General features: G+C 39.4%; 2 protein-coding genes and 1 long non-coding RNA gene across 3 annotated transcripts; 1 reads left to right on the forward strand and 2 right to left on the reverse strand.

Moving 5' to 3' along the window:
* Window positions 1–2,811: 2,811 nt before the first annotated feature.
* On the forward strand, window positions 2,812–6,174 carry LOC135617216 (uncharacterized). The gene is made up of 2 exons (XR_010488646.1): window positions 2,812–4,056; window positions 5,400–6,174. It is a non-coding gene; the product is annotated as an uncharacterized LOC135617216 (long non-coding RNA).
* A 1,239-nt stretch (window positions 6,175–7,413) lies between these two features.
* On the reverse strand, window positions 7,414–8,836 carry LOC103991669 (plasma membrane-associated cation-binding protein 1). The gene is made up of 5 exons (XM_009411195.3): window positions 8,706–8,836; window positions 8,404–8,546; window positions 8,248–8,337; window positions 8,016–8,100; window positions 7,414–7,936 (listed from the first exon to the last, which is right to left on the reverse strand). The coding sequence occupies exons 2-5, from the start codon at window positions 8,515–8,517 to the stop codon at window positions 7,626–7,628; spliced, it is 600 nt and encodes a 199-aa protein (XP_009409470.2). The 5' UTR covers window positions 8,518–8,546; window positions 8,706–8,836; the 3' UTR covers window positions 7,414–7,625.
* A 2,098-nt stretch (window positions 8,837–10,934) lies between these two features.
* LOC135617217 (phosphatidylinositol 4-kinase gamma 4-like) lies at window positions 10,935–14,291 on the reverse strand. The gene is made up of 2 exons (XM_065117228.1): window positions 12,486–14,291; window positions 10,935–11,487 (listed from the first exon to the last, which is right to left on the reverse strand). The coding sequence occupies exons 1-2, from the start codon at window positions 13,809–13,811 to the stop codon at window positions 11,110–11,112; spliced, it is 1,704 nt and encodes a 567-aa protein (XP_064973300.1). The 5' UTR covers window positions 13,812–14,291; the 3' UTR covers window positions 10,935–11,109.
* Between the last annotated feature and the right edge of the window lie 18 nt (window positions 14,292–14,309).

The following is a 14,309-nucleotide window of genomic DNA, read 5'->3' on the forward strand; positions in this document are numbered from 1 at the left end:
GGCCCTTGATAGACCTAAATTGGACCGAATGGATCAACCCATTCGGACCAGAATTCCTGCTAGGCGGTGGCACCACCAGGATCGGCGGTGGCATCGCCCAAGAGATGGTCTCCCAGGAAAGCTGGGCGGTGCAACCGCCCAGGTTAGGCAGTGGCACTGCTTGGGCTCAGTCTCCGAGCTGCTAGGTGATTGTATCGCCCTAGTCAAGAGGTAGTACCGTCAGGACCCTGAAAATTCGGGAAAAGACACTTTTGAGCTCCAAATTCAAACCAATTTGGGGCCTATATAAACCCCACCCTTTCCTGCATGAAAGGGCACCCCAAAAGCACCGAAAGCTTGATCTTACTTTGTGATTTTAGAGCTCAAAGGTGTTGTAAAGGCTAGAAGTTCTCCTCCCTCTTTTCTTTCAAGTTTTGAGCTTTAAAGAGAGGAGAAAAATTCTGTAAGAGTTGTCTCCTAAGCCCGTCAAAAGGAGTGAAACTATAAAATGGTGGTTGGCCTTCGCCTATTGAAGGAAGGCCTCTAGTGGATGTCGGTGACCTCGTCGGAGGAGGAAGCCGAAAGTGGATGTAGGTCACGTTTGACCGAACCACTCTAAAATCTGGTTTGCATTTCCTTTGTGATATTTATCTTAACTATAAATTGTCTTCTTACTTTACTTCAAATACGTTTCCGTAAGCTTTCAAAGTTATTATCTGCACGAAATGACTTTTACGTCGGAATCGGATTTCAACGTACGAACGTAGTTTTAATCGTCGAAAGTTTTCCGCTGCACTAATTCAACCCCCCCTCTTAGTGTTCTTGATCCTAACAATAAGCTTATAATATGTCTTAATTAAGAATCCTACCTCTTGAACCATTGATTTATAATAATTCATAAAAAAATTGATAAACTCTCTAATAAATTAGACTATACTCCACCTAAAAATTTATCTAAATTTTATCATTAATCTTTCCAATAATTTACTCTATAATTAAATGAACTAGATAGTATCAATCAAACAATCGCATAATTATGCGAAGAAATTTTGTTTCACTATTCTAGCTAACAAAATGATCTTAACTTATCATGAAATTTTACATAAAACTAGAAGACATATAAAACTAAACATACACCAAATTTTAGCTTAAAACATAATATTTGGAGGCTAAACCACTCTCATAATTCACTATCAACATATATTATATTTTACTGAAACTGAGTTAATACTATTTGAACTTATAAATCGTGCAAAAAGGTAATATTTAATCAATTCTAAATCCTACCAAACTTCAAGGAACCTACGTACAAAAGAATAAATTCTAATTATTTCTCTAAGTCAGTAAATTTAGCTTAAATATAATATATTATAAAAAATAAAAAATTCTGAGTACCTTATATTAGAATAATTATAACTCTATGCACCAATCTAGTATTAAAGTCATACTAGATGCCTTAGAACTATAAAAGATTCAAAATATATCTAAAAATTAAATATTAATTTGAAGTCTAGGTTACTCAAAAGTAGTTAAAAAATTTAATTTATAATTTATAAAACTGAAATCGATATTACATGGGAAGAATTTATAATTTATAAAACTGGTTGCTATGAGAAAAATTGAAAATATGACTAAAGACGGAGAGAAAGAGTTATGGATTATCAGGTTGACAAAGAAGATGAGGTCAAAATAAGATAGAGATACTTAAAAGATTGTCGTGATATTTATGGTTCAATCTCATTAAATCTTATTTCATTTTTTTTTTCTACTTTTATTAATATAGTTATAAGATTACAACAACTTCAATTGAGTCAAATTTAGTTTAACAAAGATGATATTATTGATCTAAGCTCATCCTTCAATCTCACTTATATATCTCAATATATTTAGCATAAAATTCCTCTTTGATTTATATTTTTATTTATTTATTTATCACTTAATCCATATCTAAATAGCTTATAATCCTTCGTATACACGAGGTTTAAAACTTAAACTTTCTTATTTTGATTATGTTCAAACTCATTTAGGATTGAGATTCACTTAAAGTCGATTGTAATTTAATAATTATTTCTATGCATACTTATTATTATAACTTAACCTATTATTCAAATCCACTAATACATTTTGATTTATTATGCTATGCTTAAGACAAATATTAATATTTATAAATGGTTAACAAATATTTCTTATAATACTAAAAATAATATTTTTAAAATATATGTATTTTAATCTTAAGAGTTAAAAATATTAGTATGTCATTTAATATATTTATAAAACATAGGCATTACAAATCGTATTATTAAGTGAGGATAACATATATACAAGTTGTAGTTGTGAGACTCATCATTACAATAAATATCTTTATAATTTTTAATCTTAATCTAAAATATAAATTTATTAATACAATCATATATTAATTATAAAATTTCTAGACAAGTAATATTAAAAAAAATAAAACTAATGTATAACTAAAATTATGAACAATCAATATTATGATTTAAAATTCAAAAAATAAAAAGTAAAATCCTCCTCCCTCGTAATGAGTAAACAAAAGAATAGTTTCCAACAAGAAAATAAAATAAATAAATATTATTTTTTTAAAAAAATATATATATATATAATAAATTTATTTTCCATAATTACATTAGAAATGTGATCTTGACGTTAAATATCATTTAAACCAATAAATCCTGGATTTAGAACCTCGATTATTGATAGATATTTTACTTTAATTTTTATATATAACACATTGAACATGAAACTTAGTTATATCCATGTGCATTACTTAAGGCTAAGTGTAGAATTGGATCAAAGTCAAACTTGGGTCAAGCTTTGGGTTGTGCCAAATCAATGTCTAGTTCTGGTTATCTTCCAACCCTAATTCCAATTCAAATCCAATTAATCAAATTGGCCGAGATTCGAAGGTAATATTATTCAAAGCCAATTCAAACCCTACTGCAGATTATACATCTCTCTATAGACGCAGCCGGCTCTCGGAAACCCTACCAAGAACACTACTGCCAGGACCCTTAGCAGCCTCCGGGAGAGAGAGAGAGAGAGAGAGAGAGGAAGGATGCAGCGAGCGACGGCGATCGCGTCCTTCGCCCTGCGACGTCTAGCGGCAGCGGAGGCGGCCCGGCCGATGTTCCTCGCGCGAGCAGCCTCGTTGGCCGGTCCGGCCCTCTCCCGGTGCCTTTTCTCATCACACGACCTTCACCGCCCGATCGCGCGCCTCCTGCCGCCTGTTTACGAGCCCTCACGTGGCTTCGCGCGGGGCCGGGAGGCCATCCCGAGCGACTTCGAGGAAGAGGATTCGGACGACGAGGAGGACCTGGACGATCTCGACGAGGACTTTGACGGCGAGAACGATATTGATGAGGATTGGAGCGAGTTCGACGGCAACGATTCGAGGGATGAGTCCGATTGATTCCCAGCGTACATTAGACCGTTTGCTTAAATGAGCTGATAGGCTGATGGTGTGGCCTCCGGAGAAATCATTAGGAATCATTACTTTCTCTGTGCGGTTATTGATCACAAAAAACCAAAAAAGAGACTCTTTTACGCTGATTGATCGATAAATCTATATGTTCTGTTTCTTGTATTGGTAGATGAATTGATATCTCTGTTTGCACTTAATGAACTATTAGTTCTGTAGCTTTTGATTGCAGTATGTCTCCTCATAGCCTTATACTCTGTTGTTTGATCTTTTTAAGTATAACTGTACAAAATGGTCATTAGTTGTTAACACTCACTAAATGTTGCTTTAAGTCTAAATTCTCTAGTCACAGTTATCATGTAAAGTATCTAATCTGAGATAAGAAAAGGAAATGAATGCAGTAAATGTTGTTTAAATTTTAGTCAGTCTGCTCCATTAAACTGTCTTTAAGCTAGTGTGAGACGTTGTATTGCTTTCCTGTTTCATAAATTTATGGACTTTTGGTTCCCAGGCAAATTATTTTTCTGATGGCTCTGCTCTGTATCCCCATAGAGTATATTTGCATGTTTTACAGGAACTAGTTTTTGTGGCACGAAGCAAGGAGATCAAGTTGCTTGGTGCATCGATTAGCATAATCCAAGGTGAGTACAGTAACACTTTTGAGGTGCTAGATAAGGTTAGATACCACACATCTGTTGTAGGTTTATTAAACATCAAATATTAAATGCAGTTTTTGTTCTGCAGAATCCCATTCTCAGGATTTAATTCTACTAATTTGCTGTTTGAATGGCATTAGTCAAAATAGACAATAACATATCCACACATGATGAAGATTTTTTAATACAGAGAGCCATTAGGAGATATACCCCTCACTCTGGCACTAATTTCCAAAGATCTTGTCCCGCACCTGTTTGCTCTCGGTCATTTGTTTGATGACCCTACCTCACGAAACTTTCTTAGGATTTTTCAGGGTACCAACAGTTTCATGTATCTTCTACGTCAGCCTCCTCATCCTGTATGTAGAAGTTTGGCAAAAAATCTAACTCGGATGAATCTCTTGTCTGATAAAGAAAGAAATTAGACTGAGATAGGACAAATTCTTCTTGGAATGTTCTTATTGGTAGAATATCATCTTATTCAGCAAAGCTCCTTGTTTTAAGCAGGTAGGTTTTTTGTTTCTGATCTTATATGAAAATGCTTGGTGTACAATGACAGAAAAGATCCTTATAGTTGAATCTAAATAGTTGGAAAGTCACAGCTTGTTATTATTGTATCTTATATAAGAATGAGTAGTTTTTAGTGTCTCACAAGAAAGAGAAGGGGAAGAAATGTAGAATGCCTATGAGTAAGCTGTGAGTTGTATTGCCTGCAGTTACAAAACTACTCTTTGAATGCTGCTAATGTAAGATCTGATCTAATTGTTATATCATTTTCGTTTTTCACTTGGTATCATTCATTCAGCATATCATAATTGCACTGATTAAGCAGCCCGATCATGTTGTTTTTAAAGTCCAGAAAAAAGATTATTTGCAGCTTTTACCAATTAATACATGTTGACACTTGTCATATCTGATCAAAATGATATAAGGCATAAAAAATCATACAAGCAATGCTACAGCTGTCTTCAGAAATTTGTGAGATTGTGTTTGTGTTTGGTAATGGTCTTAGTTTATAATGATGTTTCTTGTGGTCTATTGACATCTACAGGTTCAATTCTATTGAAAGGAGATAGTTTGAGATGTTCCAAATATGGATTTCACCATCTTTAATTGTAATGTGGTATTGACCATCTCACATTGACACAAACCTTCTTCTTTGTATTGTGTCCATAATGTAGTAACTCCAACACTTGTGTAAGAATAGAACAGACCAGTTTGATCATAAGAAAATATTTACTTGTCTGCTCATTTATCTGCCATCTTGTGTGTTGTATCATCAGAATCTGATATATTTAACACAGGCTTTAATGACATCTCCTGTGCAGCAAATATTCAGCTGATCAAAAGAACAAATACCAAGGAAACTTTACATGTATCATCTTTCAGACATGCAGTTCCATCTTTAGCCATGAAACTGAACTTTCCACTCCACCAATGGGTTTCATCACAGACAGCAGGGCTCTCATTCTGTCTCAAGATGCCCAAGTCAAGCCATGTGACTTGTTCCACATTGTTCATTGGCTGTCGAACTTGTACAACACTTGCTTGCAAGCCCTTGCATTGCCTCCCTCCCAACAGAGCTCGAGCAAGAATGAGCTAAAGAACAACTCCAGCTAATTCTTGCAGGCGACTACTCCCGATGGCTTGTGTCACAATCACATTCCTGTCATGCCCTTGGATTGCTGATGATTCCGCCGCAATGCCCGGAGCCACTGGTACGTCTCTCACCAGTCCTTGTTGAGGACATCTCACAGCCCTGCTGTCAAAGGCAGCAGCCAGGCTCATATGTCCATGTCCACCAACTCACACGGATGGGCATTGGAGAAACACATGGCATCTAAAGCTAATCAGCTCCAGGCTTCTTTTAAGTATTGTTTGGTGGTTGGAGGATGAGGACACCATCAGCATCCACAGGTTTGGCTCTCTTCGAGTGATGGGAACTTGAATTATAAGGGATTTCTACTTTCTTTCACATGAATCATTATTCCTTTGCTTGTTGTTGAGATTGTAACATTCAAAAGTTAATTGTCATGCCGGATTTTACAACAAGATTTAAATTATTGTATATAAAATAAAATATTCTGAGTTTCATGATTTAAATCTATCGAGTTATTCGTCACTGTGGATTGCATTTACTCAAGCTGGCTTCTCTATGTTCAACACAAGCATGGAGAGATCAAACATGGGTACGAGAACGAACATTAGTGGTGGGAATACTCTGAGAGCAGCCATGTGGTTGCATCTGGAAGTTCTTGCAGCCGTAGGAACACACAAAATCCTTCGTATCCATCTCATTTATTGTTCTGCTCCTAATGGGACAATTCCTGTCTCTTGGGACCATAGAGTGCAAGCTCAAGCAATCTGTGCTGTGACCAAAACAAATCTTGGAACTTTATTCCCAGGGAGTGCTACAGAAATGATAGGTTTGACCAACTCTGATGCCGCATTCACATGAAGTGGAACAATTCAAATCACTGATACTCCTTCCCATTTAAGCATATTTTTTCTTGTATTTTCTTTTGTTATTCTTTACCTTTGATGATTCTTAGTTAACATCTTTTCTCATAAGTTCTCTATTCCATTTATTCTTTTCCTATACTACTCGATTCCTCTCTGCTCATGATTCACACATCAGTTTCTCACAATTGTTGCCCATGAAGAAAGAGCATTTATTTGATCACTTTTTTTTTTTTTTTTGGGGAGATGGATTCATAGATCTTTTTTTACTGTAATCTTTATTTTTTTTCCTTGATTTTAGTCTTGCAAAGTTTCTACTCAACAAAAAATGCTCCCAATAATATGCTGCCACATGATCAGCACATTGGTAATTATGGTTCAAGGCCAACAAATTGGTGTGTGGATGCATATATATCCTAACATTAGACTGATATGGAAGTATATGAAAGATTATTACTCCATTAGTTGACTGCTGCTAATTACTTGAGATTTAGACCTTTAAAGAATCTGCTCATTCTGATTGCTGACAAGTCATATTCCATCAAGTCAACCAAAGACAAGACTGAACAAACAACTCAAAGTAATAACCTATTAAAACAGAGCTGATAGGCTTTTCTCACATCTACAAGTTTACAGGACTCACCATACCAATCATTGCAGATTAATCTCTTCAGTAGGCTTACCTGTCGCTACAGTCATCAGAACATTCAGGCCGATGTCTTTCAACTTACCATCACATGCATTGATTGATATATATCACCTTCATGCCTACTGGGAAGATAAAAGGATAATCCATTCATCTCTTTTAGATGTGAGCATGACAGAGTGATAATGATGAGAAACAATGATAGGAACTAAAACCAAGTAATCACCTCGCAAAAGTGGTGAGAAAGCCCAAACATAATAGACCACACAGCAGTTCATCCATCAGAATAGCACATAGCTTGCATGCCCTTCCTCACAAGAACAAAAGAGGAAGAACTCCCCCCGCCAAGGAAGAGAGAAGGGAGTGTAGGAAGTGATCGAATAAAAACAAAGAATAATAAATCACGTAAAACATGGAATCGTGCATGGAGTACTGAACGGAGAGCATCTTAAGCTTTGGCAGGTTCCGGTGCTGTCTCCGGCTCCTGCTCCGGTGCTGGGGCCGGCGGGGGGGTCTCGGTGGCGGGAGGAGGGGTCTCCTCCACCTTCTCAGCCTCCTCTTTCTTGATCTCCTCGATGACCTCGGCTGTCGCCTCTTTGCTGGAGCTGTCGGCTTCGGCGGTTGCCTCGGGGGTGGCCGCGGCCTCTTCTGCGGGGAGAAGGCCGGAGACTTTGTCGAGAATGAACGTGACAGGACCGGAGACGTATGCCGGACCGTACTTGGTGGCAGCCTCGCTCACCGGCTTGGAGCCCGGGAACTCTGCAAGCAATATTAATAGACCATCTCCCATTAGAAGTTGATCATATAATACACACATGAATAGCTTCATGTTGGTTACCAATCTTTACTAGTTCCTCGAGGAACTTCTTGACGGCGGCCGAGTTCTTCTTCAGACCAGACTCTGTAGGTTTCTTCACCAAAGACTGCAGTGACGATTAACCAAACATTGTTTAAAGATTTATCTGTAATTTGGCATTCATTCCCATAAATCCACAGGCAAGCGAGGCAAGGCTTCCATGATCATCAAGCGCATCATTTGCCTTACGTGAATGAGGAAATCAAATACGGACCTTAATCTCAGCAGGAGAAGCTTCATAGATCTCTACGACTTTGGGTTGGAGTTCAGTCTTCTTCTCTTCCAACTCCTTGCTGATCTCCTCCTGTATACCAACAAGCCAAAATAACAACACACAGAGAGAGAGAGAGAGAGAGGAAGTTAAACCAACCTTCGATTCATCGAAGGACTTGATGGCCTCAGCTACAGCAGCCTTCTTGCTGCCGCCACTACCAAAAACCTTCTTAATCTTTGGAAGAACCTTAGATTTCCAGATATTAGCCATCTCTCTCTCTCTCTGTCGCTCGCTCGCTCCTTCAGTAGAAGAAAGTTATGATTACTATTCTACTCAGAAGGAAGAAACGCAAATCCACAAAAAGGAAACACCAACATGTACACATCACCAGCTACCAACAACAACTAACATCAAAAGCTTTCAGCCCAGAGGAAGAATCCGTAAAGAACAAGACGTACCTTTCGAGTCTCTTCCTTTCTCTTTCGCCCTCTCCTTCTCCTGCTTTGATCACCAAGTGTCTATCATGCACGAAACAAAGAGTAGAGGCGAGCCACGAACTCCGCAGCCAAAATATAGAAGAACAGGCCACATAAACAACCTTATTCTTGCAGCGAATTTACGGGTGGAGGGTTCGCATTGGAAGCCATCATGGTCCCACCGGGGCCCAGCACACCGGAACACGTAGAAGGCATTTCCGTAGATACGTGGTCGAGATGAGGGTACGAATAGGAGAGCAGATATGTGACAGCTGGCATTTGGTGGCCGTCGCTTATTCGTGGGCCCGCCACTTGTGAAACGGAGAACGGAGGTGGCGGGGTGGGAAACGAAGTCGGCTCCGGTTTCCCTATCCGGGCCCAGTGGGCTGGGCCACGTTGCCATTTTCGTCTCATCCGTCACAACGTGGCTTCGCTGGCTTGGCATTTTTTATCTTCCTTATCCCCAAAATACCCCTACTATTTTCCTCAATTACTTTTGGTGAGCATATGATAGTTTTCACCACCATTCTACAATTAATGTGCATGTTTCATCATGTACATGCAGTATCCTTTTCTAAGATCCATTATAGGGGTGAAGTAGACCAGTGTTTATCAAAAACATAAAATGAACTTATGTGATTTCATTAATTCAAGCGTTTTCATAGACTAATAATGCCTTCTCTTCGTGAGCGACATCCACTTGAAGGAAAAGCCATCTCTGCTTTCTGCTGTTGAGAACCGTGGCTTCTTCTTCTTCTTCGGGGTATTGCTTTCGAAACAACTCAAAACTCCACTAATTTCGTCACGAGTGACGGGGAATACAGTGAACATGAACAGCAGCAGCAGCAGCAGAAGGCGACCACCGAAAAGAGTGGACAGTTCCATGTGGAAGATGGTAGCTGCATGGATTCCTCACTTCCTTTGTTTCTTCCGTGGAAGGGATATGGTTTCGTGTTCCTGGTTGCAGTGACTCAACTAAGCTTTTGTGGATCAGTAATTACCAGCAAGCAAATGCTGGTTCATCAATGCATGCATGCATGCATGCGCATGCATGCATGTATATCCAGCAAGCACAAGCATAGAAAGATGAACTGAGCCAACCACAGATCATGTTTCCTTTCATCTATCCGTGTTTCTGATTCTGAAAACTCTCCCAAATGGGTACAGCTTTAAGCTCCTCTCTTCCTCACCATACAAAGGGCTCTACTTGGAAAACCAGGAGAATGAATGCACTGCCTCAGTAGTTAGTGAAGAAAAGGTACATGACATTTTAGTGACTCTGAAGCATAGTTTGATGGTGATCATTTTTTTGAACTGAGACTTGCATTTGTGACTTGCAATCCATAGACATGTAGCAGATCTGATGCTGCTTATCAGCTGGCACTTGCAGAAGAGAAGGATAGGGAGAACAATATGGACATGTCATAAGGATAAATATAACATGAGATCAGCTTAAAAGTTAAAAAGTTGTAATATGTGGGAACTATTACTATGGCATAAACATGGCCAAGTGTTGTAATAATATATTATGCAAATACCTGAAAGGAACAAATTCAATATCCGAGAAACTAGAAGATGAAAATTCACATAAAATCACCCTTCCACTATTTCTGCCGAAGAATTAATACTCAGAACCATCATGAGAATTTACTACTTCCAGAAAAAGACCACTTCCAAGTTTTAATGTGTCTATGGATTGTAAAGAACATTCACTCTGTTAACATTTGAGTAACCGAACTGGTAATCAACTCATTGAACTGTTTAAAATTCTCTGCTTAGATTCTGAGGACTGAAAGAAGGTTTCCTCAAAGATCAAAAACTGGTACTAACTATAGATAAATATGTATCATCAGCTACCACTCAGAAATGAGGTTTTACTGTTGAACAAACTTTTTATCTGAAGAGTTAGTTCAACTAGTAAAACCATTGCTGGCACATCACTAGAGAAACATATCAGTGATCTTCTCTGAGATGGCACCAACCATTGAACGACAATATATTTAACTAAACAGTCAATTATTTCAAAATAACTGTATATTTATGAAAAATGGAACAAACCAAGTAATGAAGCAACTAAGATTATATCAAAAACACCAGAATTATTTTCTAGAAAACACATTCGGATGTTACGATGACCTTCAAGAAAATAGCAAACTCAAATAATATGTACCGTCGTACAAGCTTGACTTTTTTCATCAAACAAATGTGACATATTGAAAGTCGAGGATTTATTAAGTGCAAAGTGAAATAGTCATGAAATGGAACATATCAACGTAACTGATAGGGTGGCCTTCATGCTTACAACAATCATGCCATCCATAGTTCTATTGCTCGTTCGCATACTTACATCTGATCATAAATGAATATGAAACAGTAACCAGTCAACCTATGATAAAAGTTTATCAAGGTGGCAATCCATGATCTCAGAAACAGACTCCAGGAACACCGTCTCACAAGTGCCCGGAAGAACAGCATCCTTTGCTTCACAGATTATCTCCTCAATTTTTGATTCCTTATTAACAGTTTCCCTACACATGATGCTTCCAATATCATAGGGTGTGAGTCCTCTTTCTACACCTTTTTTCAAAAGCATGGTTGAGATGCGAAGAGTGCGAGAGCATTCTGGTGAAAGTTCCCACCCATGGAATTTAAGGAGAGCAATATCTTCTTCAGCATCCAGTGATTTTATGTAATTGATGGTTGCATCACTAAAATGTTGGCGAGCTTGAGGCCAGTAGAGCCACTCGAATGTACAATCTTCAAACTGCAGTAACAAATGTGTTAAAGCTCAGCAATTATGTAACACCAAACATACATGGACAAACCAATCTGGATTTTTTCCTCAAGAAAGAAAACATTAAAGATCCAGATGGCTGTCCGCAAGAAGAAAAACATATGAAACCATGAATTCATGCAGATATGAAATTTCACCAAATTTAATAAAAAGATGAATCACAAACATGCAGAAGTTCCAATCTCACACTGATTAGTTTATCTGAAATGATCACACCATCATGATTCCCCAATATGGATAAGAATGTGGTCATGTCAAATCAGGAGGAGCCTATTTTGTGTGTATAACTAACTATATGTAAGGTAATGGTGGACAGAATGGATCAGATATTGTCACAGATGAGGAAGTCGGCTAAAACAGCAATGCATGTGGGCTTAATAGCTCCTAGAGGGAAATTCTACAGTGCTTTTGAGACATTCTTTTAGGATAAGAATAGTTTAATATAGTTAAAGTAGCTGTTATGGAATCATCCTTCAGGACACTTAAGGACATAAGAAACGGTTTTAGGTCAAGCAAGCATACAAACACTTTAGGAATTATTGGGGGTAATGGAGTCATACTTAAAAATCCTCCAGAATGAGATATCATCATTTCAAATTACCTTGCTTGAGTGAACTAAATGTATACAGCTATACCTCCATGAATGCGGACAAAAGGCTTTAAATGAAAAGTATCTATCATTCTCAGGGACATAATCATTGAAGTACTGTGTCCAAACATGCCTACTAGTCTAAATCTAGGTCATCCAATGGAAACAGATGGGAGCTGAGGTAGAAAGAAGGAAAAGGCGGCTCTGGAGCTTGATTGCTCTACTTATGATGCAGTCTTACAGAACAACAAGCATGAAATATTTCAAATTAAATATCAACTCAGCTTTCTCGAACAACAGATAAAGCACAAACCAGGCAGAAGTACATCAAGACAATAGTAAAGTACCGCTCATCGCAAAAATAAATGCAAATACTTACATTCTCAGGCAAGCAGTATCCATGATCGATGGGAACCAAGAGAAACCTCCCTTCTTCCTCATCCTTGCAGACCAAAATATTTCCAGCATGGCGATCAGCATTTGCTAAGCGTATATCTAACACAGAAATCTTATGAACCTCCTCAACCGGGAACATTCGAGGCCCCATATCCTCACAGCTTCCATTGTTTTTCACAAACATCTGTAAGGATCCGATCTTGGAATTCTTGACCACATACCCACGATTCTCAGGGTGATGGAAACCATTGTTGAGGCACCGCACCATGACCGTCGGAGGAACACCAGCAAACCCTGCTTCATCAGATAAGCGGCTTCCACTGACAGGATGATCAAGAATGTATGCTGCAACCTCCCTTATTGCTCCCTCTCCAACACGTGTTCCCCTCTTCAACCCTTCACCATCCGTCGACAAAGGAAGCCCTCGAGGGTTATTTTCAGCTCTCGGTTCCTCATCGATCGGCTTGAAGACAGCAATATAGTTGTGGCCCAGGGCATCCGGCATAAAGTAGGCTCCCCCTGAACCTTCTGAAGACATGATTGGTAGATTACCCTTCTCCAGCCCTGCAGAGGTAGACCGGACTAGTTCCATAATCACCGGAGACAATTCGACTTTGGGATTAACAACTGGGTCGATCCAAGAAACTGGTGCCTTCTTAGCAACTATTTGAAGATCATCTACTACAGAAGGAGAGTCTATTGACACCTCAAAGTCCTTCTCAACAGGTTTTGACCTAACTTTTGCGGATTTGCAGATCAGCAAATGGATGACAGCATTGTTGTTTTTACAGATGTCATCAATCACTTGCTGATCATCGAGCTCCTCACCATCACATATGAGCTTATGGTCCACAAGACTGCTCAAATCTTTTCCCCTCTTAGCCAGCTGCTGTTTGATATACCCAATGTTACGGCTCCGTTCAACTTGGAAGTTGTACTTCTTGCCGCAGGTGGTTTTTACAGTGATGCAACGGAGATTGGAGAGCCTAATTACAAGGTGCAGGACATTGCCATCAGTCACGCCGTAGTCCCTAACAAGGCTATCATTCCGCGCCAGCTCCCTCCCATCAAACACCAGCTTCTGCTTCTTGACAACAAAACCCTTGAAGTTCTGGATCCGGAGCTTCACGGAGGCGATCGAATCGAACTCCGATACCTGCATCGGAATCACGGACGACCCAGGGACGGCAAGATAGATCAGGATGGACTCCGATGAGCAATGAGGCGACCAGCTGCCGTCGAAACGTACAGGGGACAGCGGGAAATCGTCCCGGATGGGGCTGAGTGCGACGAGGGCGGACGACGACATCGTCGTTCCCAAACTAAGATGACCACAGAAGCCCCTTTGCCTCTAAGAAGGAAGGCAGAAAAAGAACAGCGAGAGTCTTTCCTTCAAACGCTACAACTCATCTTCGACTACGGCCATCTGCTCCCCACAGATTTGAGGAAGCGACGCCCAAATAATCCCAAGAACTGATCAGATCCTACAACCCCATCAAGGACCCAAGGGAAGCTTCCAGCATCGAGAACAAACCCTACACTGAACCTTCCAAATTCAGCAAAACCAGCAAGAAGGGAACAAAAGAAGCGATCAGGGTTTCCTTCGATCGATGGCTGATTTCTACCCAGAAAAGGGCAGAAAAGATGGAGGAAGATCGACCCTCGGCGATCGGCTCTTACCGGAGAGGAAGAACCGAAAACGCGCGATCAATGGGCGAGGGCTTCGATCCGAACGCCGAAACTAATCTTCCTGCCCCGATTGCTTCCTTTCGATCAGAGAAATGAGGAGAGGGAAAGGCTCGTGGAT

The sequence above is a fragment of the Musa acuminata genome, chromosome BXJ2-7 (genome assembly GCF_036884655.1).
Source record: "Musa acuminata AAA Group cultivar baxijiao chromosome BXJ2-7, Cavendish_Baxijiao_AAA, whole genome shotgun sequence".
NCBI lineage: Eukaryota > Viridiplantae > Streptophyta > Magnoliopsida > Zingiberales > Musaceae > Musa > Musa acuminata.